This window comes from Pan troglodytes, chromosome 15 (genome assembly GCF_028858775.2).
Source record: "Pan troglodytes isolate AG18354 chromosome 15, NHGRI_mPanTro3-v2.0_pri, whole genome shotgun sequence".
Classification (NCBI taxonomy): domain Eukaryota; kingdom Metazoa; phylum Chordata; class Mammalia; order Primates; family Hominidae; genus Pan; species Pan troglodytes.
The window spans coordinates 66,274,245-66,300,848 of NC_072413.2; the positions used below are offsets into that span (position 1 = coordinate 66,274,245).

At 42.0% G+C, this 26,604-nt stretch overlaps 1 protein-coding gene across 14 annotated transcripts in view; it reads left to right on the plus strand.

Annotated features, from left to right (window-relative positions):
• Positions 1 to 26,604, plus strand: part of RAD51B (RAD51 paralog B) — a 914,255-nt gene that overhangs the window by 474,564 nt on the left and 413,087 nt on the right. For all 14 annotated transcript variants that reach the window (XR_010151168.1, XR_010151169.1, XM_016926252.4 and 11 more), the window contains one exon: positions 1,835 to 1,931. Coding sequence is in view for 12 of the 14 variants with exons in the window: in XM_016926252.4 (XP_016781741.1) it covers positions 1,835 to 1,931 (97 nt within the window). In the remaining 2 variants the exon portion in view is untranslated. The remainder of the gene's footprint in view (positions 1 to 1,834; positions 1,932 to 26,604) is intronic.

Consider the following 26,604-nt stretch of genomic DNA (forward strand, 5'->3'; position numbering starts at 1 on the left):
GATATAGGATTTATAATGTGTCACTGGTCCATTCAGGATACAATGACAGAGGTGTGGCTGAAAAGCTGGATAATAAAAAATGGAGGCAACTTCCATTTCTGTTCAAATCAGGGTAGCAACAAAACCATAGCTGACCCTTGTTTCAGACCAGCACAGTCCAGCTAGACAAATATTCCAAGCACTGAATTGTGCACTAAATGCCTAGTGCCCCTTTCAGAAGGGACATTTCCTCTGAGTGACCAAGATGCTCATAGTTTCTTCCCACGATGAGAACATCTAAACCTTGGAAAATGATTGTGGTATTCATTATGTTATAATTTTCCAGAAAAGAATCTGTATTTATTCTTCCTCTAGGCTTCTAAACAATAAGGTAGGTTTTACAAATGAGAATTTTTTAGGAATAGTTTCTTGACTATACCAAATTTGAAAATTTGTGTGGCATTCGACCACATGAATTAGGTAGTATTAGAGTCCTTTCCAGGGATCTTAAATGTTATGAACTTTATTTTGTATAAGTAGGATTATGCTCATTTGTGTCTTAAATACACAGTGAGACTTTGGACTTTTTTTTGTTAGAATTTTATGTTAGAATTTAACTATTTAAAAGAGGAGTGTTATTTCTTTAGAGTCAAACTCATTCATTCCTATATCACAAATTTGGAAATAAAACTCTGACTTTTAACGATAACAAGCAAAGAAGCCACAGGCATCCAAGTTTTATTTTATTTATTTATTTTTATTTATTTATTTATTTATTTATTTATTTATTTATTTGAGACAGAGTTTCTCTCTTGTTGCCCAGGCTGGAGTGCAATGGCACGATCTCAGCTCACTGCAACCTCGGCCTGCCGGGTTCAAGCAATTCTCCTGTCTCAGCCTCCTTAGTAGCTAGGACTACAGGCGCCTGCTACTATGCCCGGCTAATTTTTGGTATTTTTAGTAGATACAGGGTTTCTCCACATTGGCAAGGCTGGTCTCAAACTCCTGACCTCAGGCGACTCGCCCGCCTCAGCCTCCCAAAGTGCTGGGATTACAGGCATGAGCCACTGTGCCTGTCCCCAAATTTTAAATTATTAATTTTATTCAACACCAGTAATATCTTAGGTTGTGGTTGCAATTTTATTTTATTTTGTTTTTAATTTATTTTTATTTATTTATTTATTTTTGAGATGGAATTTCGCTCTTGTTGTCCAGGCTAGAGTGCAATGGTGCAATCTCGGCTCACCACAACCTCCGCCTCTCGGATTCAAGCGATTCTCCTGCCTCAGCCTCCCGAGTAGAGTAGCTGGGATTACAGACATGTGCCACCATGCCTGACTAATTTTGTATTTTTAGTAGAGACTGGCCTTCTCCATTTGGTCAGGCTGGTCTCAAACTCCTGACCTTAGGTGATCCGCCTGCCTCAGCCTCCCAAAGTGCTGGGATTACAGGCATGAGCCACTGTGCCTGGTGGATATAACTTTAAAAATTAAAGTCTGATAAAATGTGTACATGTGCATTTAATTGTGGTTAGCTGCCTATCATTTAACCAATATGATAACACCCCTCAGTCCCAACTTACTCAGCATTTAGAATGAATTGGTAGAGGTTTTACTCTGAAAAAAGTCAGTCTATTTCCTCAGTTTTCTGGGTTTTGAATAACTGCTAGGCCTTGCCAGATAATTCTGGCCTAAAGATAAAGCTGGTGAAAGTCAGGGCTGGGGTTTTGCTACCTGTGTATTTATCAGTCTTCTCCTAAACCATAGTCTGCCTTTTGATAGCTCTAATAATTAATTTGGTCTTCCCTGTCTTTCTTCTCCCTTGCCCCCCACCCCTTCTCCCTGTCTGTTCACAGGTTATCTTGACGAATCAGATTACAACCCATCTGAGTGGAGCCCTGGCTTCTCAGGCAGACCTGGTGTCTCCAGCTGATGATTTGTCCCTGTCTGAAGGTAAGGAATCTGTCCTGGAGAGGCTGAAACTTGACACTGACATACAGCCCCACTGCCTCTCCACCTCCTGTTGAGAGCTGGGAGATATGGCTAATAGGCCCTGGCCAGTGAACCCAGCCGGAGCCTGTTGATTTAGGTTTGGCCACCTTTCCTGGCATCTGATCTCTTATATTGGGGAGTCTTTTGCCCTGCCTCTATAAGGGAGCTCCATTTGGAGGCCAGTCACTCCTCTGTGTGTTATTTCAAGTCCTTAGTATGAGGGCTGATGAATTGTTAAATGACTTTGTTTTTGAGACTGATACTCAAAGGTTGGCTTTCCCAGTGGTCCCCTAGCAATTTAGCCTTTTGCTTGTGCTGAGTTCTTTTGGACTAAAAAGCGTACATCAGTTTCATGTGCCAGAGATATGACATTCCTGATCAGCTTTACAGAAGATTAAGAAAAAAATCTCCACGCTGGTAAATCTGCAAAATTTTCTCCACCCTCCCCTGCTAGCAAAGGTCAGGCTGGCTATGGTTTCGATGGCAATAAGCTTTACGTAGCTGGGGAAATAACACCAATAAACCAGAGGGTGGTTTCTAGTTTTATTGAAAGTGCTTACTTGACATTTCTGAGTTGTTATCCTTGTAGTCTAGTATCTTTCATGCAGAATGCTGTGGGTCTGGGTAGACATGCGTAGCTCTTCCAGGCCCCTCCTCCCTTTCCACTTTCTGAGAATTGCTCATGAAGGAATACAGGAGACTTTTAGGCCTAGCAAGGCTCCTGGCTGGCTGCCCAGGTGGTCTTCTGCAGATCAGCTTTGCTTTATGGTCTTAGAAATTGCAAGAACCACACCTCTGCTTCTTAGTGGTGGCTTTAGGAGGGAAAACTAGTGGCTAATTTATGAAAACTGTACAATGCTTTGTGTACCCTCCTTCCAAGTTCAGGGATACATCATCATAACCCCTATCAGCGAGGCTGAAAACCTGAATCATCGAGCATTCCTCCCTCCTGAAACTTTTGTCATCAAGTCTGCTTAGTACTTCTTTCCGCATGTATCTTTCCTTTGTCCCCTCTTTTTTGTAATGTGTGTTGTGATCAACAGATTTACTAAACTCCCAATTGAATTATTTTAATAACATCCAGATTGGCCTTCCCAGCTCTAGCCTCTACAGTTTCCATTCTGCCACTACCAAATTGAACTTCCCCGTCTGGCCTCGTTCTGCTCTGTTGCTCTCCTACTCAGAAATCTTAGAATAGTTTTTTTTGTTTGTTTCTTTTTTGTTGTTTGTTTTGTTTTTGTTTTTTCTGAGAATGAGCTAAAATCAGTAAGCTGATTTTAACATATTTAGGGATTTGGGATTTGTTAGCTTGAAATCAGCCATGGTGAAAGTATTTATACCATGGAAATCAGCAAATGCTGAAAATCAGGTGGCTTGTTTTTTTATTTCCTCCCTTTGCGTAGACTGGTTTTCAAAACACCACTAGATAAAGTGAATGATTTTAACCCTTCATAATCTGTCATTTCCTTTCTATTCAAATTTAGTTCCTGCCGATATCTTAGGTGAAGCTCCTATGCCAAGTGTGCCACTCTTGGCCTGCCCCTCCCCACTCCCAGCTCCAGGCCTGTGCAGAGACAGCTCACCTAGAACAGTGCTTCCCCCTTTCACTTCTTCTGCTTCTCGTCCCACATCCACTCCTTCGAGGCTTATTTAAAGACTGCCTCTTTCACAGAACCTGCTTGCCTATGGTCTCACTCTCTTTTTCCTCTGTGGCCGCTCTATCTGCTCAACTGTATAAAGAAAAAGTCTAGAAAATTAATTTAACTTTTCATGTTTTTCTGCCTAAATTGGCAGATTTTAAAGACACGACCATGTCATATTCTTTTTGTATCCATGTTGTTATCCAGTGACTAGCAAAGTTCTAGACACATACTAGGCAGTAAATAAATGCTGAATGAATATCACAGTAAATACTTCAGAAGAACAGTGACCATGAGAATCATATAAAGCACCTATGAACATTGTTAAAAATTGTTATAATTATTACACACACACATACACACATATACACACACACTTAATTCAGCTCTGAGGAGACCAGAATAGAGTAAACTGCTTCCTTATTTGAAAATCAGTAAGTACTTTTATTTGTGTTGCCTTCCTGGTTTATCTTAAGCAAAGAAGAAGAGCAAAACACATAGAAAAGAAATTGCTTCAGGGTTGCAGTATAACTGCCACAAGAAACCCCTGACTTGTGTTCATAGCAAAGGAAGAGTTACCAGGTTATCCTCCCAGAAATCCAAGAAAGAATGGAAATAATTGATTTTTCTAGATTTTTTTTGTATAGCTGAGCAGATAAAGAGGCTATATAAATATATTCCTGTAGTCTATAATGAAGGTTTTTATTAGTGGATTAAAATGAACAATGTCTTAGAACATTTATAGCCATTCAAATATATTACAATGGATGTTAAGTTCCTGTGATTTACACACACACACACGTGCACACGCATGTATAAATTGCTCTGTTTTGCTTCAAGCATTCATTGTATCAGCTTTGCCATTGTGTTATTAACTGTGGTGTTAGGCAGGCCCTTTTGATGACTTTGGGTCTCAGTTTCTTCTGTTACATGACAGGTTGGAAGAATACAAGATTGCTAAAGTGTTTTCCAGCTCTAGCATATAAGATCATGAGGTAGGTCTGAAGGTCAGGAGCATTCACCCACTGATGGGGTTTTAATTCTGACTTACAGAGTAGGAAGAATGGCCGTGTTGCTGATGTTGCCCTAGATTAAACACAATAAAAAGGATCTTTAATAAATCTTAGCACTGATACTTCGGCATACCTGCAGGAGCCTTTCCTCCCTGTATGTTTTCTCTTTGTCACTCTGGGGACACTTCTGGTCTTGTCTGTCTGTCTCTCGCTCTCTCTGCCTCTCTCCACACAAAGGTGTACAAAATCAGAAGTGTGTGCAAACCAGTGAGAATGAGAAACACACTGGGATGGGGTGACTGGTCAATTTGCATAAGTTCCAAAAGTTCCATTCTCCCAATAGTTTGTGAATGGGATAGTTTGTGAAAGGCAGGCTGCAAATTGACAAGCACACTGCAAATATGAGGAGATATTTTAAGTAAATAGAGAAAATTCAGTTTGCCCTCTCATTCCTTCTCAAGGCACAAAGCTCAGGGGCAGGAGAAATGCCGGGAAAGTCCTTGGCCCTTGGGGTGTACTTCTCCCTTCTTTGGTTCTTCCACCTGGGAGCTGGATAACTCAACAGTGGAATGAAACCTCAATGAAGGGAATTATACCATGATGTCAAGCAGTGAACATGAGTCTACTTAATCCAAGCCAACAACTCAGCCACAAATTTAATAAGGCTGGTGGGGCAGGGAGACCCAGCAACACAAAAACAAAGAACTCTCAACTTTACAAACACTGGGAGGGCAACAGCTGGTCAGCCGAGATTAAAGGAGCGTGAGAGAGCACCTCCCATCTCCTGACTTCTCCTCCCCCATAGACGTCCCTGCAGCCAGCCAGGGCTCGCTTTTTACAGCCCTGTGCAGATGACCTTGTTCCAGCTAAGATAGGAGCTCTTTTGATCTCAGCAGGGGGATGCTCTGGGCCTGCAGCTGGCAGATATTAATAGTACAGGATCTGTTGGGGTGGAAGAGATCTCTTGGTTGGGCCAGGTCACTTGTATTCCCTCCTCTGCATCAGAGCAGAAGGGACTTCATTTCCCTGAGTCAGCCCCTGCTGCGTACTACTCCTCTTAGGTCAACTCAGATCATTTTATCGCTGGCTGCTCTTGGCTGCTTGTTCTCACCTCACAACTGTTTTCAAGGGAGCACTGTTTAAGCAGTGTACTGTGCACTGCAGCTGAAATCTATTACAGGACAGGGTAGACCTTGCCCCCGGCCCCCAAATCCCAGTGTGTGTCTCATACTCACTGGTTTGCACACACTTCTGATTTTGTATACCTTTGTGTGGAGACAGGCAGAGAGAGCAAGAGACAAGATCTGAAGTGTACACAGAGTGAGAAAGAGACAGCAATACAGGAAGGGGAGACTGTTGCAGGTATGCCAGAGTACCAATGCTAAGATTTCTGAAGGTCCTTTTTGTTGTGTTTAGGGCAACATCAACAACACAGTCATTTTTCCCACTTTGTAAATCAGAATTAAACCCTATCATTGGGTGAATGTTTCTGATCTTCAGGCCCTCCTTATGATCTTAACTGTTAGAGCTGGAAAAGACTGTAGCAATCTTCTAGTATCCACTCTGTCATTCAACAGAAGAGATAGGGACAGAAATAAGGATTTTTTCTACATTGTTCTAGACTAGGTACTTTGAGTCACAGTATTTTCTTCTTCAGATTTCATTTCATTGACAGAAGTTCAGACATATAGGTTATTATAGAGTTCCCTGCTCAGTTATTGTGACTGTTGTGTGGCCAAGGACACGTTTCTTAGCCCTTGCCAATTCTTCCTTATGGTCATTGGAGATACTAAGAATTGTTGGACCTCAGTCATAGGTAACATCTCTTTCCCCCAGAGTGATTAATAGAGAAGGGATCTAACAGTCCAAATGGCCTAAGATGCCATATCCTATTCCAAAGTCACCTGGGATTTGAGCAGAACCAGCTGAGTGCCCACCTACAGTTGGTAGGTGAGATTTGACAGATGGTAACAGTGAGCCCTGTGCAAGATTGAAGCTATAGACCATTGGCTTGCTTTCTTCTGACGATTTAACAGAGTAGCAGTTACTTCATTATGGTGACATGGCCCACTTCAGGAGTTCCACATGGCTTTATGGAAAAGAAGACATTATTAGGCTGCCATCTTGGTATTCCCAGCATCTGGCATGTTGTATCCTGTTTTCTGCATTACTTGTTTTCCGATAGACCATAGCACATGAAAACTAAAAATGTAAAATGTGTGGATAGGTCAAGGAAAGAACACAAGAGAAATAGCAGCACTTCCTAGAACCAAGAGTGGTTTCTAGTTTTATTGTTGGAAGGCTTTCTATTCTGGTTGGAGTCAGGGGAATTGATGGCTGATTTCATGTGCAAGAGAAAGTATTTGGGGATTCATATTCCCTACCAAACCATCCCTGCGAAAAGCTGGAGTCCATTTGAAAGATTATATGCAAGTTTGTGGCTTGTGTTCTCTTTTAAAATAAGTTCAACAAGCAAGACAGCTCAGAATGGTTGGGACAAATCAGAGACTCATGGTTGTGAAAGAAGCAAACTTCAAAGCGTGGTATGAATTTTCAAGTCTTATTTCCACTCTTGCTTTCCAGCTGGATCTGCTCTGGATTTACTGCAGGATGTTTGAAAATGTGGCTCCCTGCTAATCTCAGACAGTTGCTATGATCAATGGTTTCTTTCATTTCCGATAAAAAACACTGGTGTTTCTACTTAAATTGTGTGTATTTTCAGCTTTATTATTATAGTTGTGATTTATTGTCCTGCATTACCCAAATTTATAATCCATTAACCACAGACTTTGGGGTGGGTTGGTCAAGTTAGCCGAAATCTCTACATGCTTTAGCTCCAAGGCCCTTCACAGCCCAATCTCAGACTAAATGTTCATTGGTTTGTGTAGGGCCATGTACCAACGGGTATGAGTGGAGTAGTTTTAAAAATCCACTCCTTGGGGGTATGGTGCAAGTTGGCTGTAATTAGTACTTTGAAAGCCTAAGGTGTCACCATGTGACTACAAAGTTAATATTAACAACTATGATCAACATTATTAACATTAGCTTTTCCATAGTATTTTTAATTGTCTTAAAATGATGAATTTCTTAATCTACCTCAAGCAACTGAAGCATGAAGGAGAGAAGAGAATTGCTGAAAGGCCACACAGTGAGAGCTGGTGTGCTGGGAACAGAAGTCAGAGCCCCTCCCGTGAAGTTTTAAATTTGGTTACTGCTGCCTCTTAGGAGTGAGTTTTGGATAAAAATGTTTAAGTGTCCTGGTGACCTTTCAGTTTTTGTTTCCAAAGCCACAGACTATATCAACACACACGATTTTACATGGTTCTATTCACAAGGGCACACGCCGGCCAGTGCTCTACTTCCCTGGTATTCAGGAGTCCATAGCACTTGACTGGGCATATGTCTTCCAGCAGCTGTTCAGATGCCATGAAAGGCCTGATTTATAGAAAAAGATTAAAAGCACCAAAAAATGTGTGGTATTCGGCTAAAGAAAGCTTAAATATTATGTGAGGTAGGGGGAGGCTAGAGTTGAGAGGAGATGGGCACAGCCTACAAATGTCAGAAAAGCTGTAAATCCCAAAAGGGAGAGGAATGTGTTGAGGATTTTCAGCCTGGAGGCCAGGGGGCAATGTAACCTCAGCTGGGAGAACAAAAGGAGAAAGGGAACATTAAAGTCAACCACCAGGAAGTGCTTCTTGGTCAGGAGCTCTGTTTTGCTGGTGCTAGTTTGTCAAAAGGAGGCACATTTGAAGCACGAGATGCATTGCAGTCAAGTTAGATGAGAGCCAGAGAGGTTTCTTTGGGGAGCAGTCCTTGAGGTAGTTTGTGTGGGAGTTGGGCTAGCTTTAAAAGTAGTTTCCCCTCACCCTCAAATCTTTTTACCGTCTAGAATTTACTGTCTAATTTCTCAAATCTGCACTGTTTCTGTTAAGGTCTCAATGTCAAGAAGGCTGGAGGGACAAAAACACCAAGGCATCTTTGTCAGTTGCCTCAGCTAGAGAGGTGACGATAGGGCGAAAAGCCGAGAGAATGGGATGCCAAGAGGTGGTGTGATTCCAGAGGCCTTCAAGTTAGAAGGACTCTCTGAGAAGAGATCCTTGTTTTCCATCACTGCAGAGAATGCTATACCAAGGGCGAGAGGCCTCTAGGTCAGAGATCATAAAGAAGAAAAGAATGGCTGGATTTTAGGGGTGGTGCCCAATGATTAGTTTGTGTTGTAATGTGGCATGAAGCGTCTTCAGAATGCATTTGCGATGTTTACTAGGATTTGGAGAAGGATCGTAACAAGGTCTAGCAAGGCAGTCTAGCCCAAGGAGGGTCCAGTTGAGGTCCGAACTAGTTTCTGATATCTATCCCTTCCAAAACTGCATGTTTAATTAAAGAACAGCCCTCCTCTATCTTCCCCAGATAGAGGAGGGCTGTTCTTCAGTCGAAGATATGGAGTGGTTGTGTTTCTCTACCAAAACCTTTATTCCATTTTCTCAAATTTTAGCACACATCAGAATCACCTGGGGGGCACATTAATACACACATTATGGACCATATACTCTATGCCTGGCATCGTATGTTTATTATCTCATGTAGTCCTCACAACCACCCTCTGAGGATAGTGCAGTTGGCCCTCCTTATCCATGAGTTCTGCATCCATAGATTCAACCAACCATGAATCAAAAAATAGTAGGGGAAAAATGGATGATTGCATCTGTGCTGAACACAGACCTTTTTCCTTGTCATTATTCCCTAAACAGTACAGTATAACAACTATCTACATAGCATTTACACTGTATTAGGTATTATAAATAATCTAGAGATTATTTAAAGTATCCAGGAGGATGTGTGTAGGTTACATGCAAATACAATGCCGTTTTATATAAAGGACTTGAGCATCCATGGATTTTGATGTCTGCAGGGGGCTCTGGAATTATTCCCCTGCAGATACTGAGGGACAACTGTATTAATTATCCCATTTTGTAGATGAAGGAACTGGGGCTTAGAAGGCAACACAATTAGTGGCAGAGTCAGGATTTCCACCTAGGGAGACTGGCTCCAGAGGTACATTTTTATCCACTAAGCTCTTTTGTAAGGATACAATTGAGATTATCATGACTATGTATAAATAGGAACTAAAATACAGCCAGATCACATGGGTATTGGGAAGGTTGAAACTTAGGTTATTCTCTTCATTTATCTCATCTCTGTCTTGCCTTTCCATGACACTGACACTTGACTTTATGATCTAATTGACCCATTTTATCTTTCACACCTAGTAATTGTGTTCATGGGTTGTCTTTTCATCCATTCAGCCATAACGGTAAAGAAGATGGCCAGTACACCTATCCTTTCAGCAGGGTCCATTGATGGGGGGCATTTTCTTATAAGGGGCTATATATGAAGGACAGATTCCTTTTGAAGGGAGGTAAATACCCAAACATAACATCTAATAGAAGGACTTTGTCCAGCTGAGCAGATATTATAAGTTTGTTAAGTAGGACTGTGTAGCTCTGTTGACCCCTTTAGTCATTTTCATTCTCAGCATCTTCTCCTTCTTCCATTTATTATTTATTAATTTATTTAGAGACAGGGTCTCACTCCATTGCCCTCACTGTAGCCTTGGCCTCCCAGGCTCCAGTGATCCTCCCACCTCAGCCTCCCAAGTAGCTGGGACTACAGGCATGCACCGCCATGCCTGGCTAATTTTTTCAGTTTTGTTTTGTAGAGACAGGGTCTTGCTATCCTGCCCAGGCTGGTCTCAAACTCCTGGCTTCAAGCAATCCTCCTGCCTCTACCTCCCAACATGCTGGGATTACAGGTGTAAGCCACCACACCCAGTGCTCTCCTTTCAAATAAAAATTTTGATAGAAGTTACCTATCACTAGTCCATGCCATCAAGCCAATATACTGTTTTAAAAATGAAATGTAAAAATATTTTCTTTTAGCCCCAGGTAACCTGGCTCCTCCTTGATCTAATTTTCTTTATACCAATAATCAGCCTTTGAATTTGTCTTCAGGAGGGGAGAGATGTCTCTTCTGTTTATCCAGAATCCACTCGCTACTCTAAACTATTATTATCTGGTGAGATATGAGGCCTAAATTTAACCATGTATAAGTTACCTCATATTCAGGGACATATAACAGAGGCACATTAGCTAGCGCAGGCTGTCCCCATGGTCAGCCATGATCTATCCACTGCTTGAGCAAGGGAAGCCAGAGAAGACAAGAGGGCAGCTGGATAACTAAAATATGTGCAGTGGAGAACTCTGTGTCTGTTAGTTACATCCTTTTCATGATTTACAGTATACAAGAGCAAAATTACTCTCTACCCTCAGGGGAGTGTCTGAGTTTTGTGGGTTAAATGCAAATGTATATGTGTATATGTGCAGTGTATGTGTGTGTGTTGAAGGTGGAGGTTCCCGTCTTTAATAGAAGGCCTTTTTAGGTTATGATGTTGATTTTTTTAAACCATACTTCCATCTAATAGGCTCATCAAAGCAGCTAAGGTAATCACATTTCCTGGCACTGTCATCTCCAGCTATAGAGGATGAAAGAAATCCAGTGGACAGGTTTAAGGAGACAAATTTTTTTTTGTTTTAAAATATGATGTTTAGGTAAATGAAGCTAGAAAAGCCTCAAAATAAATTCCTTCTGAGTAGGACTCTAGGCCAGAGATAGAATAAGCAATTGAAATCTTTCAATGTAGACCCCAGAAAACAAACAACAGTCGATAAGTGGCTGCCAGAGACCAAGGGGTGGATCCAAGGCCAGCCAGGAAGAAGTTTCTTCCTCCTTCAGGGACAAAACTAAAACTGAGGGAAACAGCTCTTGCCCTTTGACTGGATACTACAAAACTAAGGTAAACCAGCAGAAAGTCCTGTCTTAGGGTCATTAGAATGTGAGGTTTTTTTTGTTTGTGTGGTTTTTTTGTTTTTTTGTTTTTTTTGAGACACAGTTTTACTCCATCGCCCAGGCTGGAGTGCAGTGGCATGATCTCCACTCACTGCAACCTCCACCTCCCACACTCAAGCAATTCTCATGCCTCAGCCTCCTGAGTAGCTGGGATTACAGGCATGCACCACCACGCCTGGCTAATTTTTTTATATTTTTAGTGGAGATGGGGTTTTGCCATGTCAGCCAGGCTAGTCGAACTCCTGACCTCAAGTGATCCACCTGCCTCGGCCTCCCAAATTGGTGGGATTACAGGAGTGAACCACTGCGCTTGGCCAGAATGTAAGTTCTTGTGGGCAGGAATTTTTGTCACTTTTGTTCAGTGCTGGATCTCCACATCTTAGAAAAGTGCTTGACAATAATAGTTAATAAATAATTGATGATAATAAATACTGTATGATGAATGGCAATAGGCAATTCAGGGAACCATGTGAGAAAGGAAAGAACAGAAGTGGAACAGCTCAGCTTTTGAAGGAGAAATCTCCCACCTTCACACAAGGGTGGTGACTGAGTAGCTTAGTTTGATACACTATAATGATATTTATTAGCCACCTACCATCTGCTAGGTCATGTGTTGGACAGGTGCTTGGGACACATAGACAAATGCTACAGTCCCTGCTCTATGGGAAGCTCACAATCAGGGGAGGGGAAGGGCTGTGGCTATGACGGACGAGTAAGCAGGTTACATTTGGTGTCATGATGGCATTAGGTTTGGGATGTTTTTGGGGAACAGATAGGAGTCCTGGCTTGGGGATGGAGGCTCTCTAGGAACTTTACAACAAGGAGGCACGTGAAGAATTAACAGCAGTTCTTAACAGGAGAGAGAGAAGGGGAAAGTGCACCTGGCAGAGGGAAAAGCCCCCATCATGGAATCCAGGCAGGGTGTAGAGCCAGGCAGGGGCCGGATTGCCGAGACCAGCTCAGTTGGGGAGACCCTAACCCAGTGGCGCTAGAGGAATTAAAGACTCACACAGAAATATAGAGGTGTGAAGTAGGAAATCAGGGGTCTCACAGCCTTCAGAGATGAGAGCCCCGAACAGAGATTTATCCACATATTTATTAACAGCAAGCCAGTCATTAGCATTGTTTCTATAGATATTAAATTAACTAAAAGTATCCCTTATGGGAAACGAAGGGATGGGCCAAATTAAAGGAATAGGTTGGGCTAGTTAACTGCAGCAGGAGCATATCCTTAAGGCACAGATCACTCATGCTATTGTTTGTGGCTTAAGAATGCCTTTAAGCAGTTTTCCACCCTGGGCAGGCCAGGTGTTCTTGCCCTCATTCCCATAAACCCACAACCTTCCAGCGTGGGCATTATGGCCATCATGAACATGTCACAGTGCTGGAGAGATTTTATTTATGGCCAGTTTTGGGGCCAGTTTATGGCCAGATTTTGGGGGGCTTGCTCCCAACAGAAAGGTCTTATTCCTCATGCTGATCAGTTTGAATTTTTCCTGAGGGTAATAGGGAGCCATTGAAATAGGGAAGTATAAAGAAAATGTGGCACATAGACACTGTGGAATACCATGCAGCCATAAAAAAGGATGAGCTCATGTCCTTTGCAGGGACATGGATGAAGCTGGAAACCATCATTCTCAGCAAACTAATCCAAGAACAGAAAACCAAACACCGCATGTTCTCACTCATAAGTGGGAGCTGAACAATGAGAACACATGGACACGGGGAGGGGAACATCACACACCAGGTGGGGGGCTAGGGGAGGGATAGCATTAGGAGAAATACCTAATGTAGATGACAGGTTGATGGGTGCAGCAAACCACCATGGCACATGTATACCCATGCAACAAACCTGCACGTTCTGCACATGTATCCCAGAATATAAAGTATAATAAAAAAAAAAAAAGAAAAGAAAAAGAAATATGGAAGTGACAGAATCATTTTGTAGTTGGAAGCAGTTTCTCAGGCAGCCATTTACAGGTTAGGGGGATGGAGATGAAACTATAGAACTTGGATTTTGATCTCTTTGAGGCAAGTCACTTTGGGGTGGGGTTAGCCCTAAACTTCTTAAAGCAATGAGAACTTTAGAATAAGTTTTAACCTTTCTGAGATGTTGGGTGGCCAGGTCCGGTTCTAGCTTCCCACCTTACCAACCCAGGAGAGATTTCTTTGGTATACCAGCCTTCTGAATAACATCAGGTGAGCCCTCCATTTATCAAGGCGCCTAATAGTTAGAAATAGTGTCAGGCTATCTATAACTCTGCTAGGATGTGAGAGAAAATAGCAAATGACTTAAAGTACTAAATGGAACTATGAGGGCTCTGTGTGGTGGCTCATACCTATAATCCCAGCACTTTGGGAGGCTGAGGTGGGCAGATCACTTGAGGCCAGGAGTTCAAGACCAGCCTGGCCAACATGGCGAAACACCAGCTCTATGAAAAATACAAAAATTAGCTGGATGTGATGGTGCATGCCTGTAATCCCAGCTACCCAGGAGGCTGAGGCACAAGAATCACTTGAGCCTGTGAGGTGGAGGTTGCAGTGAGCAGAGATGGTGCCACTGCACTCCAGCCTGGGCGAGAGAGCAAGACTCTGTCTCAAAAAAAAAAAAGGCACTATGGAAATTAATACAAGTGTTATGTTCCTTTTGCTAATGATTGCAATAATAATATTGAGTGCCTATTATGTGTCAGGCACTATACTAAGCACATAAAAATGCAACAACTTAGTGGGGTTCAATTATCACCCTCAATTTAGAAACAAAGAAACTGAAGTACGAAGTATTTCCATAACTTGCTGATGATCGCATAACTAGTAATTAGTTGGCATTCAAACCTAGAGTCTTGCTTTAGAGTCTGTGCTCTTGACCAGTATACCATACTCAGCTCTTCAAGATGATCATACAACTACCTCAGCTAGAGCTTATGATCACATATTTCTGTCATTGTTAGAGTTGAGAGGTTTCCATGCATCACTATAATTGCAGCTGTTTATGTGTGCCCTGAAATCTCTATGCTGATAGTCAGTAGAAAAGCAGTGTGTTTTAACAGAAGCTGAAGCACTGCATTTAGAATTGGGAGACTTGTATTCAAGGACCAGCTTTGCCACAAACCATCTGTACTATTTTGAGCAAGGCACTTAACTTCCCTGGACCTCAGTTCCCTCAGCTATACACATAAGAGCTTGCATTAGGTGAAGCTGGCAGGCCTTTCAGTTTGCTTCTTCTGTCACATTCTGTCTTCGGTGAGCAAATTGGTATGTTCAAGCCTCAGACGGGCTTCTCTGTTCACCTCTTGAAGAAGGCTGGACCAACCCATCTATGAGCATTTTGTCACATTTCTTTTGTCACTGTTATTATATTGGATATCTAGAGCAGCAATCTTTTGAATCTATAACCCATCATTTTTTAGCATATTGCCCCAAAGTATGGAAAATTGCTGCCAAAAACTGTAGTGCTACTATATAAAGTTATATAAAACACACCAGAAATAGAATTTTTAAAATATGAAGTGGGTTCTAGTAATTTTTCCCTACATCCCGTTGAGTCATTGTGATGTATTCCCACCACTTGGTATAGTTCAAATTTCTCCCTTCCTTGTTTTTACTGCAGAACTCTTTACTGTCCCAAGTAGAGTGAGACTGAAACCAAAATTTGAGCACTGGGTCCATTCATTCAATTGTTCATTCATTTACACGTTAAGTATGAAGCATCTATAATGTGAAATGCTTGCTGAATTTTCAGGAGGCCATAAGAACGGTATCAGGCTTGGCCTCTCCCCTCTCAAACATAAAGGCTAATTCTAGTGTTTTTCAGTTTTATCTGGTTGGAACCCTAGAATTCCTGCATACTGTAATGAAGCTAAACTTTACATCTAAACTGGCTATATGTATTGCACTACAGTGCATAAGACAAGAAAAGTTACAAAAAGAAGGAAAATCCAGAACGTGAGGCCCACAGACATGAAACAGTTGAAGTCACACTGTAGTACAGCATCTAATGAATTGCCAGGATGAGAGAAGCAGATTTTTAATATCAGAGGCATTCACAGAAAGGAGAGATCATCATGATCTTTGTGATGGAGGCTTGGACCACTGCCTTAGGATGTCAGGGCAGAACTAAGATGGGCCCCTTGGTTGGTCTGTCCTGACTCACTGTGTCTGCAGTGCCTGGATATCAGCCAGCAGACCACCTCCATCATTGAGTTAGACCCACTTACAAGGTGGCAGGCTATTAACCAGTCCCCTGTTCCACTGAGAACTTGCCAGGCTGGCCATCATAGCATGGTATAGGTTGAAGTAGCTTAGTCACCACCTGTGGTGGGTGACTGTTTTTCTTGGCCAGCTGTTTAATGAGCACCAAATGAAGTAAAATGCTGCTTGGTTCCTCTCCTCTCTTCAGACACAAACAATCGAGCACATCCTAGTGGAAGGGCCGTGTTGGGGAACTGGCTTTCTTGTGCTAATCATCTTGGTTCCCACATCCGTCCCTCCCCTCTGGGCTAGAGTTTGGAGGAGCTATTGAAGAACCTTGAGAAAACTGTTAACCTTGAAAGTTTAGTTATTCATCATCAAATATATTAACAAATGTTTGTAGCCAAAGCTTTACTGTCTATGGCAGTTTTAAATAATTATCAAAATCATGATTTAATTAATTTATCTCTCCATTTTGGGTTGGCTTAGAGGAGTAGGAGATTGCAATTCACAAGTACTTTCTGATCCTGTAACCAACTTGCGCTTTCAAGTTCAGGTAATCACCTTGTCCTTTTCAGTTTATTTACCCATGACTTAGGTTAAAGTTGCCCATGCCTCTGGTGAAATTCACAAATGAAACTTCACCTAGCTGGGTTTCATATTTGTAAGAAATCATTTTTTTTCTCCATGAGAATGTGCAGGTCAGCTGAGACAAGCATGATTAATTCTAGACATGAATTAGAACAAGCCCAAGCTGCCAACAGCTCTCTCAGAGGAAGTCATCTGAAATTGGTACGTGTGACCCAGTATATCTTTTGACCAATTTGCATTGGAAACCACAGTGAGCATGGAAGAAATATAACCTTGATCCTCTGGCCTAATAAACATTCTTGCAATTCTAAATGTACCTAGAGTTTGTGACAAGTGTGTATTGGAAAACTCGTTGAAAACACATGAGTTAGTAATGTTCTCTTTCAGAAGATGAACTTGCATGGCCGAAGTGAGATTCCAGTGGGAAAGACCTGGTAGAGAAAGAGTGGGAGAATGCGTTGACCTCTGGAGGGCAGATTATGGCATGCCAGGCAATGGGTTGTGCCATCAGGGAAGGAATCTAGAAAGACGAGGAGACTCAGGAGAAGGGAGATGACTTCTGTTGACAGGTCATTGTTGTTCAGACTTAGTGCAGATGGGAAAGGAAATCCAGAAACCTACATGACAGCTCCTCTTGGATTGAATGAAAATATTGATTTTTTTTTTCCTAGCTGGAATTTGACAGGGTCAGTTCATGTCTGGGTTTTCAGCACTTAATACAGGGCGCTTTTGTCTTGGGAGGCGGCTGGACTGGTTTTTCCTCCAGGCAGGTGCACAGAGGGCGTTTATTGTAGCCTGAAACACAAACACCAAGCCCCTAGGCCCTGATCCACACACTCTCCAGTGTGGCTCAAGGAAATAAAGTGAACAATGTCTCTTGCAACAGGCGAGCACTGTAAATGCCACTCCTGAATGAAATATTTCTTAAAACTTTGTATCCGTAACCTGATCATCTCTTAAAACTTAATTATATGTCAGAGAAAAGGAAGCTATTGGCTCCTCCAGCTGTCCAGGTTGAACGAGAGCGCACAATGGAGCATATCCGATTCACAGCCTTACTTAGGTAATCAGATTAATATCTCCTGAATTGAATTTACCCTTTTGATATGGAGTCTTTCAGCTGCCTTGTTTCACATCTCAAATTCTGACAAAGCTGTGCGGCCTTTGAGTAATTTCCCTGAAATCTATATGCGGGAAGCCTGTACTCTTTCAAGCAGTTTTTGGGACTTGTACCAATTAAATCTGTCTCTGGCACACTTTTAATGGCATGCTTTCCCCTGAGTCAACAACTGCTCCAAAATCTGAAGTCATTTGTTTAATTTAAAAGCAAAGGTTATGGAACAACCATTTCAAGCTTCACCAGCCAAACTCCAGTGGCTTTGAAAAGGGAAATGAGGCAGAGAAAAGGCTAATAAACTGGATTTCTTACACACAAAATAAATTAATTACTGTGTTTCTGTAAGTTAGTATCAAATCAAGTTTGTTCACACCCTCCTTGCCAACCTAGCTCTCCCTTTCTCTTCAAACTCACCCTCTCTGGGCTTTCATATTCACGATTGAGGCTCACCCTCTTACTGTTGTTCTTGCAACACAAACATCTGGACTGGATTTTTGTCAGCTGGAGTTGAGAGAGAACTGTAAATGATGCAGTGATTTTTTTTGTCCTTATTAAATTTATTTATAGCCAGTCTGAAGCCAGGAAACATGCTAGAGCCTTTGATTGGAGGTTCTCGAGGAATGTACGGTGGATGGTATTTTCTCCTGTTGTTTTCTAAATAATATCAAGGATAGAATTACATAACTCCCAACTTGAGTATTTTTTACCCTGAAGGACCCTTTATTAGGACATTTTGTGCATCAGAATTCTTCCATTATATTTGCTTATCCAGTATGCCTTCCTTTCTGTCAGTGAGGGAAAAGGAAATGTACATGACAGGTTATTTCTGAAAAATTAGAAAGATGGAGAGTGAGTTTCTGGTTGTTTGGGACATGAACCAGTGGCATGAGTATTTTCTTTTGCCAAAGGGACACAACATGGATCCTATTTCTACCTCTTAACAACCTCTGCAATCTTAAAGCTGCCAAATCTCAAAGAATTTCATTCATTTAGTCATTATTTAAGATAATAAAAGGCCCTACAAGCAGCTTACGAAAATAATTTATAAAATATTTTTCTCTGCCCTTAGACCTTGTTAAATAACAATGCCTTGGTGTTTATAAAATTATTTAAGAAACAAAACTTTCTAGAGGAGGCTGAATCAGATGATGATTTCTTGAGGTCCCTTCCCAGTTCTATGATTTGAGATGATTCTTTAATTTTCCTTCACTGTCATTTATATCTGTGTCATTAAAAAAAAAAAAAAAAAGGCTGTTTGGGAATGAGATTTGCTACACCCGTAGGCATTTTCTTCTTCAGAAAAGAGACTGTTTAGCTTTCTGCCACCCAAGTCAGTCATCCTCAGCCTGAACAATGGAGCTTAATGTTCTCCATCTTCCTAAGAGTTAGTGTCTGTTGTTATGAAAGTGAATTGAAACCAAATGTACTTTCTATTGGAAAAGCTGCCCTTGCTCTCAGCTCATGGACAAAACTGAGAGAGAAGGCTCTTACAAAACAGAGGGAAAAATCCTCGCTGTCATGTCATAACACCAGTTATTTCACTGTTAGACCTATGAACATATCTTTGATGCAACACTACACTATTTGATGATGTTTCTGTGTCACTTAAGATGGGCGTTTTGTATTTATCTCTTAGAAATGTTAGCAGATTTTTTTCATGAGTTATCTTGCTTATGGACTGGAAAAGCTATTCTTACAGTAAGACCCTTCATTAACTGAGAAGGCATAAAAGATAGCTCATGTTCTCCACCAAGAAAGGAAGCTCTGTTTCTCTCTGTCTGATGGGAAGCGTTTGAGACAGAGCAGCTTCATGAAGTGTGGGTGTCTGTTACCCACTTCCCAGTTTTTAAAGTAAAAGCCAAGTCAATAGCACTGGTACTTGCAGTGAAAAGAGCCACAGAGGCATCATTACTCATCACCATCACGACTCAAGGATCAGCAAATGAGAGGCCTGAAGGTAAAGAATGTTTATTTTCAAGTAGAGAAGAAAGAAAAATCACGGAGAGGTAGAGAAAGGTGAAGGGCAAAGGAAGAATCCAGCAGACATTAAGCAACACTGTATCTTCCAAGATCATAAAGCCAAATAGTTCCTGCTAGATTTAACTTTTATTATTTTGGGAGATGAAAATCACTGGGGCATGGAGTTCTCATTCTGCATTTAGGAACTTCCATAATATTTTAATAATAACAATAATGATAATAATGCCAATCACTTTAATTAAATCTCCCTAAATAAGCATCTTTTAATGCAGTGTTGTTTGCTGTAAAACATCCCAACTAATGGTAGAGGCTGGATGTCTGCCAAAGACATGGTGAGGGAACCGCCACAGAGCCGCTGGTATTGGACCCTGGCAGAGCTGGTTCCTCTAGCCAAAGGAAGTGAATAATCATGGGGAAGTGGTTATTCCAGCTGTGACACTCAGGAAATTTCAGTAGAATGTGATGGCCTTATATATGGAATATTCTTAGACATACTAGGATGGCACATGTAAATTATCATGGGAAACATAATTTGAGGAATACAGAAGATTATAAGGTATTATTTGATTCAGGTTTTTTTATGTTAGTTTGGAGCCATTGTCAGGCATGGAAATACTTTCATTGATATTCCTGTCTTCTATAATTCAAGGCCTTAATAATAAACTGGTTTTGAATCAATCAGTTGTCTGATAGACGGCTCCTGGGAAGACTGGAGGGCCTTATGAGGGTGCCCACCTCTCTCCTGTGTAAAAGGCCCTTCACTCTGGCAGCTTCACTCTTGGGTGGTGTTGGGTAGAAGTAAGATCAGATACCCTGCTCACTGTAGGATGGAAGGGATCACATCAAAGCTCTGAGGGCTGTTTTCCCCTCAGGCATCCAAACCTGATTTCTTCTTATCACCTGATATGAATTTTCGACTGTTTCACTTTTTCCTTCTCTGTGCTTGTGTTTTTTACAAAACCATGAAGCCTGTAAACCACACAGTAGATATGATCACAACAATATTAGTGGAGAACCCCATGCTGTTGTCAGGATCACCATCATAGGTATGAGTGCTTGCTGCAGGGTGTGAGGGGGAAGGGGGCAGTCTTTTTAAAAAGCAGGTCACGGCTGGACGTGGTGGCTCACGCCTGTAATCCCAGCACTTTGGGAGGCCAAGGTGGGCAGATCACTTTAGGTCAGGAGTTCAAGACCAGCCTGACCAACATGGTGAAACCCGTCTCTATTAAAAATACAAAAATTAGCTGGGTGTGGTGGTGCACATCTGTAATCCCGGCTACTCGGGAGGCTGAGGCAGGAGAATCACTTGAACCTGGGAGGCAGAGGTTTCAGTAAGCAGAGATCACGCCACTGCACTCTAGCCTGGGCCACAGAGCAAGACTCCATCTCAAAAAATTAATTAATTAATTAAAAATTAAGAAGCAGATTACCTTTGAACCTGTTTAGATAGTGGTCTTCCATCCATCACCTCTTAACTCCTCATCTCCCATTTTCCCAACCCCACACACCTCATCTTTGCATGGATGAAGTGCAGTCTCTCCAGAATGTTTTTGTGAGTGGAGGGATGCAGAGTAGATTGTCGGTGCCATGTCTACATTGTTAACTGCAGTCCAACATGTAATCTAGTTAAAAAAAGAAAGAAAAGAAAAACCCATAAAATAAATTTTAATAGACTACCCCTAGGCAACTTTGAAGAGGAAATCATTGCAAGAAAATGAGACTTACTAAATAGGCCATTTGAGAAGCAGGCAATGGCTATTTTAAAGGCTTGAAGTTTTAATATATGTATATGCCTTTTTTCTCTCATCTCTTGCAAATAAATAATGGTTTACATCAGGAGACAATTCAGGAAAAAAGCCTTTTAAAAAATTTTCAGGAAATCTGGCCACCGTGTTTCTGCAACCACTGATAAATGACAATGCCAACAGCAGTGACCTAGGACATCCTGAATTCTTGCTCTTCTGAAGAGCTTGCATTCTCTTTTCAAAGGGTATCCTGTTCCTATTGCAATCTTTAAGCTATCTCAGCTCAAGATCACCTTTTTTTCCTTTTATTATCATACTTAAAACAGCACTAGTGCTGTTAAGAAGACTCCACCCATAGATGTTGATGTCATTTGTGAGGAGGACAAGATTTAAAGAGAAGGTAACTGGGCCAGGTGTGGTGGCTTAAGCCTGTAATCCCAGCACTTTGGGAGGCCGAGGCGGGTGGATCACTAGGTCACAAGTTCAAGACCAGCCTGACCAACATGGTGAAACGCTGTCTCTACTAAAAATACAAAAATTAGCTGGGCATGGTGGCATGTGCCTGTAATCCCAGCTACTCGGGAGGCTGAGGCAGGAGAATTGCTTGAACTGGGACCTGGGAGGTGGAGGTTGCAGTGAGCCAAGATTGCGCCACTGCACTCCAGCCTGGGCTGCAGAGCAAGACTCCCTCTCAAAAATAAATAAATAAATAAATAGAAGGTAACTGGATATTGGCCCCAAACATATTCTAATTCAGCAAACAGACCCATTGAAACTCAGCATTGTTATTTCAATTCATGTTGTACAAATCAACTAAATACAATTTTGTCCATTTTCAGGGATAACAGTGTTCTTCATCCACAAAGGCCCAAGTCCGTATAGGACAGTAGCACAACGGGGAAGAAATGTGTGGTTTTTTTTGTTTTGTTTTGTTTTTTAGTGCTAATGAAAGGTGTTATATCCAAGGGTAAGTTATAAACAGAGAAGCTGTTTCTGATTGTGAAGATTGTCTCAGCCTGCACTGACACTTCTGAAAAGGTGGAAAGAGCAAAATCGCAGTTCCCTAGAGTCTCTCAGTTGTGTGATATCCATGCATGTTCGGAGCAGAATGTAGAACGGATCCACCATTCTGCTTCTCTGCTGTCTTCTAGTTTAAAACATGTTGCAGGCTAAAATGCAGAGGGAGAAGATTCTATTGCTTTACTCATCCAGTTATTAAGACAAGGATGGGATGAAGGATCAGTCTTCACAGACCTGCAAATTCCCTCCAGTATTGACCCTGTTGTTGCCTGAGGGCAGCTGGGTCAACAGGTATAACCTCCCTTTTTTTCACTGAACAAAGGTAGCTGGACTTTCAAGGAAAAAAAAATAATCCAGCCCTGGTAATCACACAAACAGTTCTCAAAGCTCAATTAAACTAAAATGCCTTGTTTCAGTTTCTTTCCACAGTTTATAGATTTTACCAGCATAATTATCAAACTTTAAATGTTTCTCTCTTCCATTGTCTTGTTCTGTTTGGTTCACCTGCTGATGTTTGTTATAGCCTTTCTATTTGAGGAATTAGTGGAAGATCAAATGTTGCTAAGAGCAATTTCGTTAGTATTGAAAACAGCAGGAAAGAAATAGAGGGAGCAGCCATTGTTAGCAAAATAGCCTGGTTATGTGTATTAAGCTTGGGAAAGAATTAAGGCCATTTGGTCTATTGATGCAAAATACCTTCGTTTTACTAACCACAGAAAAAGCCCTTGGTTGGGTTGTCTTGAGTAGTTAGAACTGGGGGTGGCCAAGATGACTGGTTGCTGATTTCCAGCACTGTGCATCAACCACCAAATGATTTTAACTTTCAAAGTTTATGGGGAAAGGGTACGATATGAATTTTGAGGTTTTTGCTGCTTCTTATGCAAAACATTATTTCGGTTTCAAGCAGCTGATCACAATTGCAACTGCTTATACCTGGTGAATTATAATATTCTCTATGGGAACTGCACTGCATGTCTGTGGGGGCCGTCCCATCTGCCTCCTTTGTGAATCTCTTCTCCTTTCAGTGCCTCCTAACTTGGGCCCCAAAGAGGGGTACAGCAGCTGAATGTCATTCTCTTGGGCTGTGGCCCAGGCATGCATCTTTCTGGAAGGATGACTGAATCCCATTCTTAAATCTGAAGTTCCTCTTGATTAGCGGCTCCTTTTGTTTGTTGTTTTTAACGGCATCTCTGTCTTTCATGGGTAGCTTACAGGGATGTGTTTTAGAGCCCCTTCCAGCTGGGAAGCCGCCCAACTCCCACCAGCTGAGTCGGGGGATGGCTTCCCTTTAGTTCCGCTGCTGTCTGTGGACTACAAGGACTCCACTTCCAGCCCCAGCCACAGTGGCCCTTGTCTGCTGTGCAAACTTGGCTCTCTTCTGTGGGTTTTCATTCTCCAGCCATCTGGGCATTTTGGGCACCCCTCTTATCTTAGTACCTTGGCACTCAGGACCACATGTCATCCTATCATAGAGATGCAAACAAAGGAATCCTTCACCTCTAGCTTGCAGTTCCCCTGGAACCATCATAGATTGAGTGACAATCAGGGAGATGGGGGCTTGGGCATTGGTCTTGAGTGATATAAATGGTTTTTCTAATAGAAGGCATTTGGAATGGGCTGACAATAGCTAGGATTGTTCACTACCAGGATTCTTAGTGCCTAGCTTCCTCCTTTTTCTCTGGCTATCTTGAAATCTAGGAGGAAGGAGCATAAAGACCCCATGGCCTCTGATTGCCATAGCCTCTCTAGGCCTGGAAGCTTCAGCTTAGGGGCTAGAATACTGCTGTGTGCCAGAGCAGTTCATCTAGCTTCCTATTAAGAATTCTATGTGCATTACCCACTTTTAAAATTCCTCCTCCTACTTCCTCAACTTCTGGCTTGGGGAGGGTTTGATCAGAGTCATTCTCTCTTCAGAGAAGCATCTGGAAAGATTGATCCAAGAGTGCTGATAGCAAGTTCACTATCATCGCCCTGCCTCGAGGAAAATAAGCATTTGATAAAAGGACACTTCCACTGCCCAGTTCACTCCTACTCCACTGTGTCTTCTCCTGTCCCTCCCCCTACCCCTCTGACCCCTGCACTCATTCTGATCCCTCTTCCTGCCCGAATGTCTCTCAGTGGTCAACAAGGCATGAGCTAGCCAAAGAAAATGCAACCAAATAGTGTTAATCACTTCCATTTAGACCTCAGTAGTCAGGTGGGGCTGCAGGTCTTTGAAAGGCAGACTTAAAATGCTTGCCTCTTTTCAGCGAATCTGATTTTACATTTGGCTGCTGATCATTCAGCCCCTGGCATTTGTTCATACATTGGAAGCCCAAAGCTTCCACACAGTTGAGTCTACAGAGCAGAGTAATATTAACAAGACTTATCTTGGTTATGCTGCCAAAACCATGGTGCCACTTCATTTCACACCAAAGTGGATGGATCTTATTTATTTATTTTTTAAGAGTTGAGGCAGCACAGAGAAGCTCAAAGATTCATTCAGGATCATCCACTGTGTCCAAGCTTTGATCCTCTGGCCCTTATGACAGGCAGTGATGGTTCAGAGTACAGACAGAGCTCCTGTAGAGCGTGCGACCAATTTAACTGGAACCATGGGTTCTTAATTATGACTTCCCCTCCCCACCCACTGCCACCACCATCCAGTTGCCAAAACCCAGTTGGTTTTCTGTGAAAAGGCAGCTAGTGACACTTTGCGTGGGTTCACCAGAAGGCCTTTCAGTCTTTGTCTCGTTTTAATTGTGTATCTCAACCAAGAAGATCAACTCTCCACATGTAAAGTTAACTCCCTTTAGTTTTCAAAGTTTCTTTCCAAGAACCACCTATTGTCAGTCCCTCATCCTGTGTCTGGCAAACTTAGAAGAAACAATGAAGTTCACAGTACAGACTGAGCTCCCGAAGCACTGATCTTTTATGTATTTAAATGAGGGAAGAAGGAATGCATATTCTCTGGCACAAGCTGGCTCTACCACGTGATTTGAAGTAAATGGCCATTTTATTTCACATTAGGAGGAGAGACTTGGAGCAGTTTGGCAGCAGATCTGTAGCTGGGTAATTAATCTAAGAACTATAGTTTTCTTCCACATAGGAGATTAAATACCCATCTTTCGTCAGATCAAAGCAGGCCTCTTGGACTATCTGATCTTTGCAAAAGGCCCCATGTTGGGCCAGCACAACAGTCTTTGCATGTATTGCTCCCTATGTTAAAAACAACAACAACATCATCATTTTAGTATGTGTAAGTAATAAGGTCTGCCAGCATTAGCAGCTCTCTAGGCCCAAAGTAAAACTTTAGGTTTTTTTTCTTTTCTTTTTTTTTTGAGACAGAGTCTCACTCTATCACTCAGGCTGGAGTGCAGTGGCGTGATCTCTGCTCACTGCAAGCTCCACCTCCCAGGTTCACACCATTCTCCTGCCTCAGCCTCCCGAGTAGCTGGGACTACAGGTGCCCGCCACCACGCCCGGCTAATTTTTTTGTATTTTTAGTAGAGACGGGGTTTCACCATGTTAGCCAGGATAGTCTCCATCTCCTGACCTCATGATCTGCCCACCTTGGCCTCCCAAAGTGCTGGGATTACAGGCGTGAACCACTGCACCCAGCCCCTAAAACTTTAGTTTTACTTGAACTGACTTTATATTAATTTTCTACTACTAGAACAAGTCACTGCCCCCCAGAGTTTGAAGAAATGTGAATATTAACTAGGGCTTATCTGAATGAGAACAACAGCATTGCTCTTTTCGTAGTGTTGTAATAAATATCATCTTATACGGCATTTTCTTTAGGGCATTAATAGAGTTTATATAACCTATCGTTCATTTACTTGATAGCTCATTGAGACAGTTTAGGTACTGATGCTATATTCTCCATCTATAAAATGGGAAGAATCAAAATATTAAGTTCAACTTAAATGGGTTACAAGAAAGAATACAGACGTTTGTATGATCTGTGTCTCCAAGATACTGCCTAGAGCTTTTAAACTTTGTAAGTTCTGCATTTCACCTACCCAAGGGAGTCTGAGAGTGTGTAATTTGGGCCAGGGCACAACAGCCCTTGGCCAGGTTGAAGTGGACAAACAAATGGAATTGGTTCCAGTTTACCAACCTGGCACGAATTATGTGCTGGTCAAGGAAGTGTTTTTCAAATCATGGGGAGCCACTAGTGAAAATCTACTGGTGCTTTGATGGTGGCCTTTGGAGATACTTTTATAATTTGAAACCATTCCCATGGCAGGCCCAGGGAGAGGTCTTACTTTAGCCAACATGCAACATTAGGTAGAAGAAATGGGGCCTTTCTGACTGGTTTGACCTGTGGGTGGGCCCTCTTCCACATGTTTCTAATTAGGATGCAAGAAAGAGTAGATATTCTGTGGCGACTCTCCTTTCCTTCTCGGCTGTGAGACTGAACAACAGCGCCTTTGTGATGACCTTTACAGG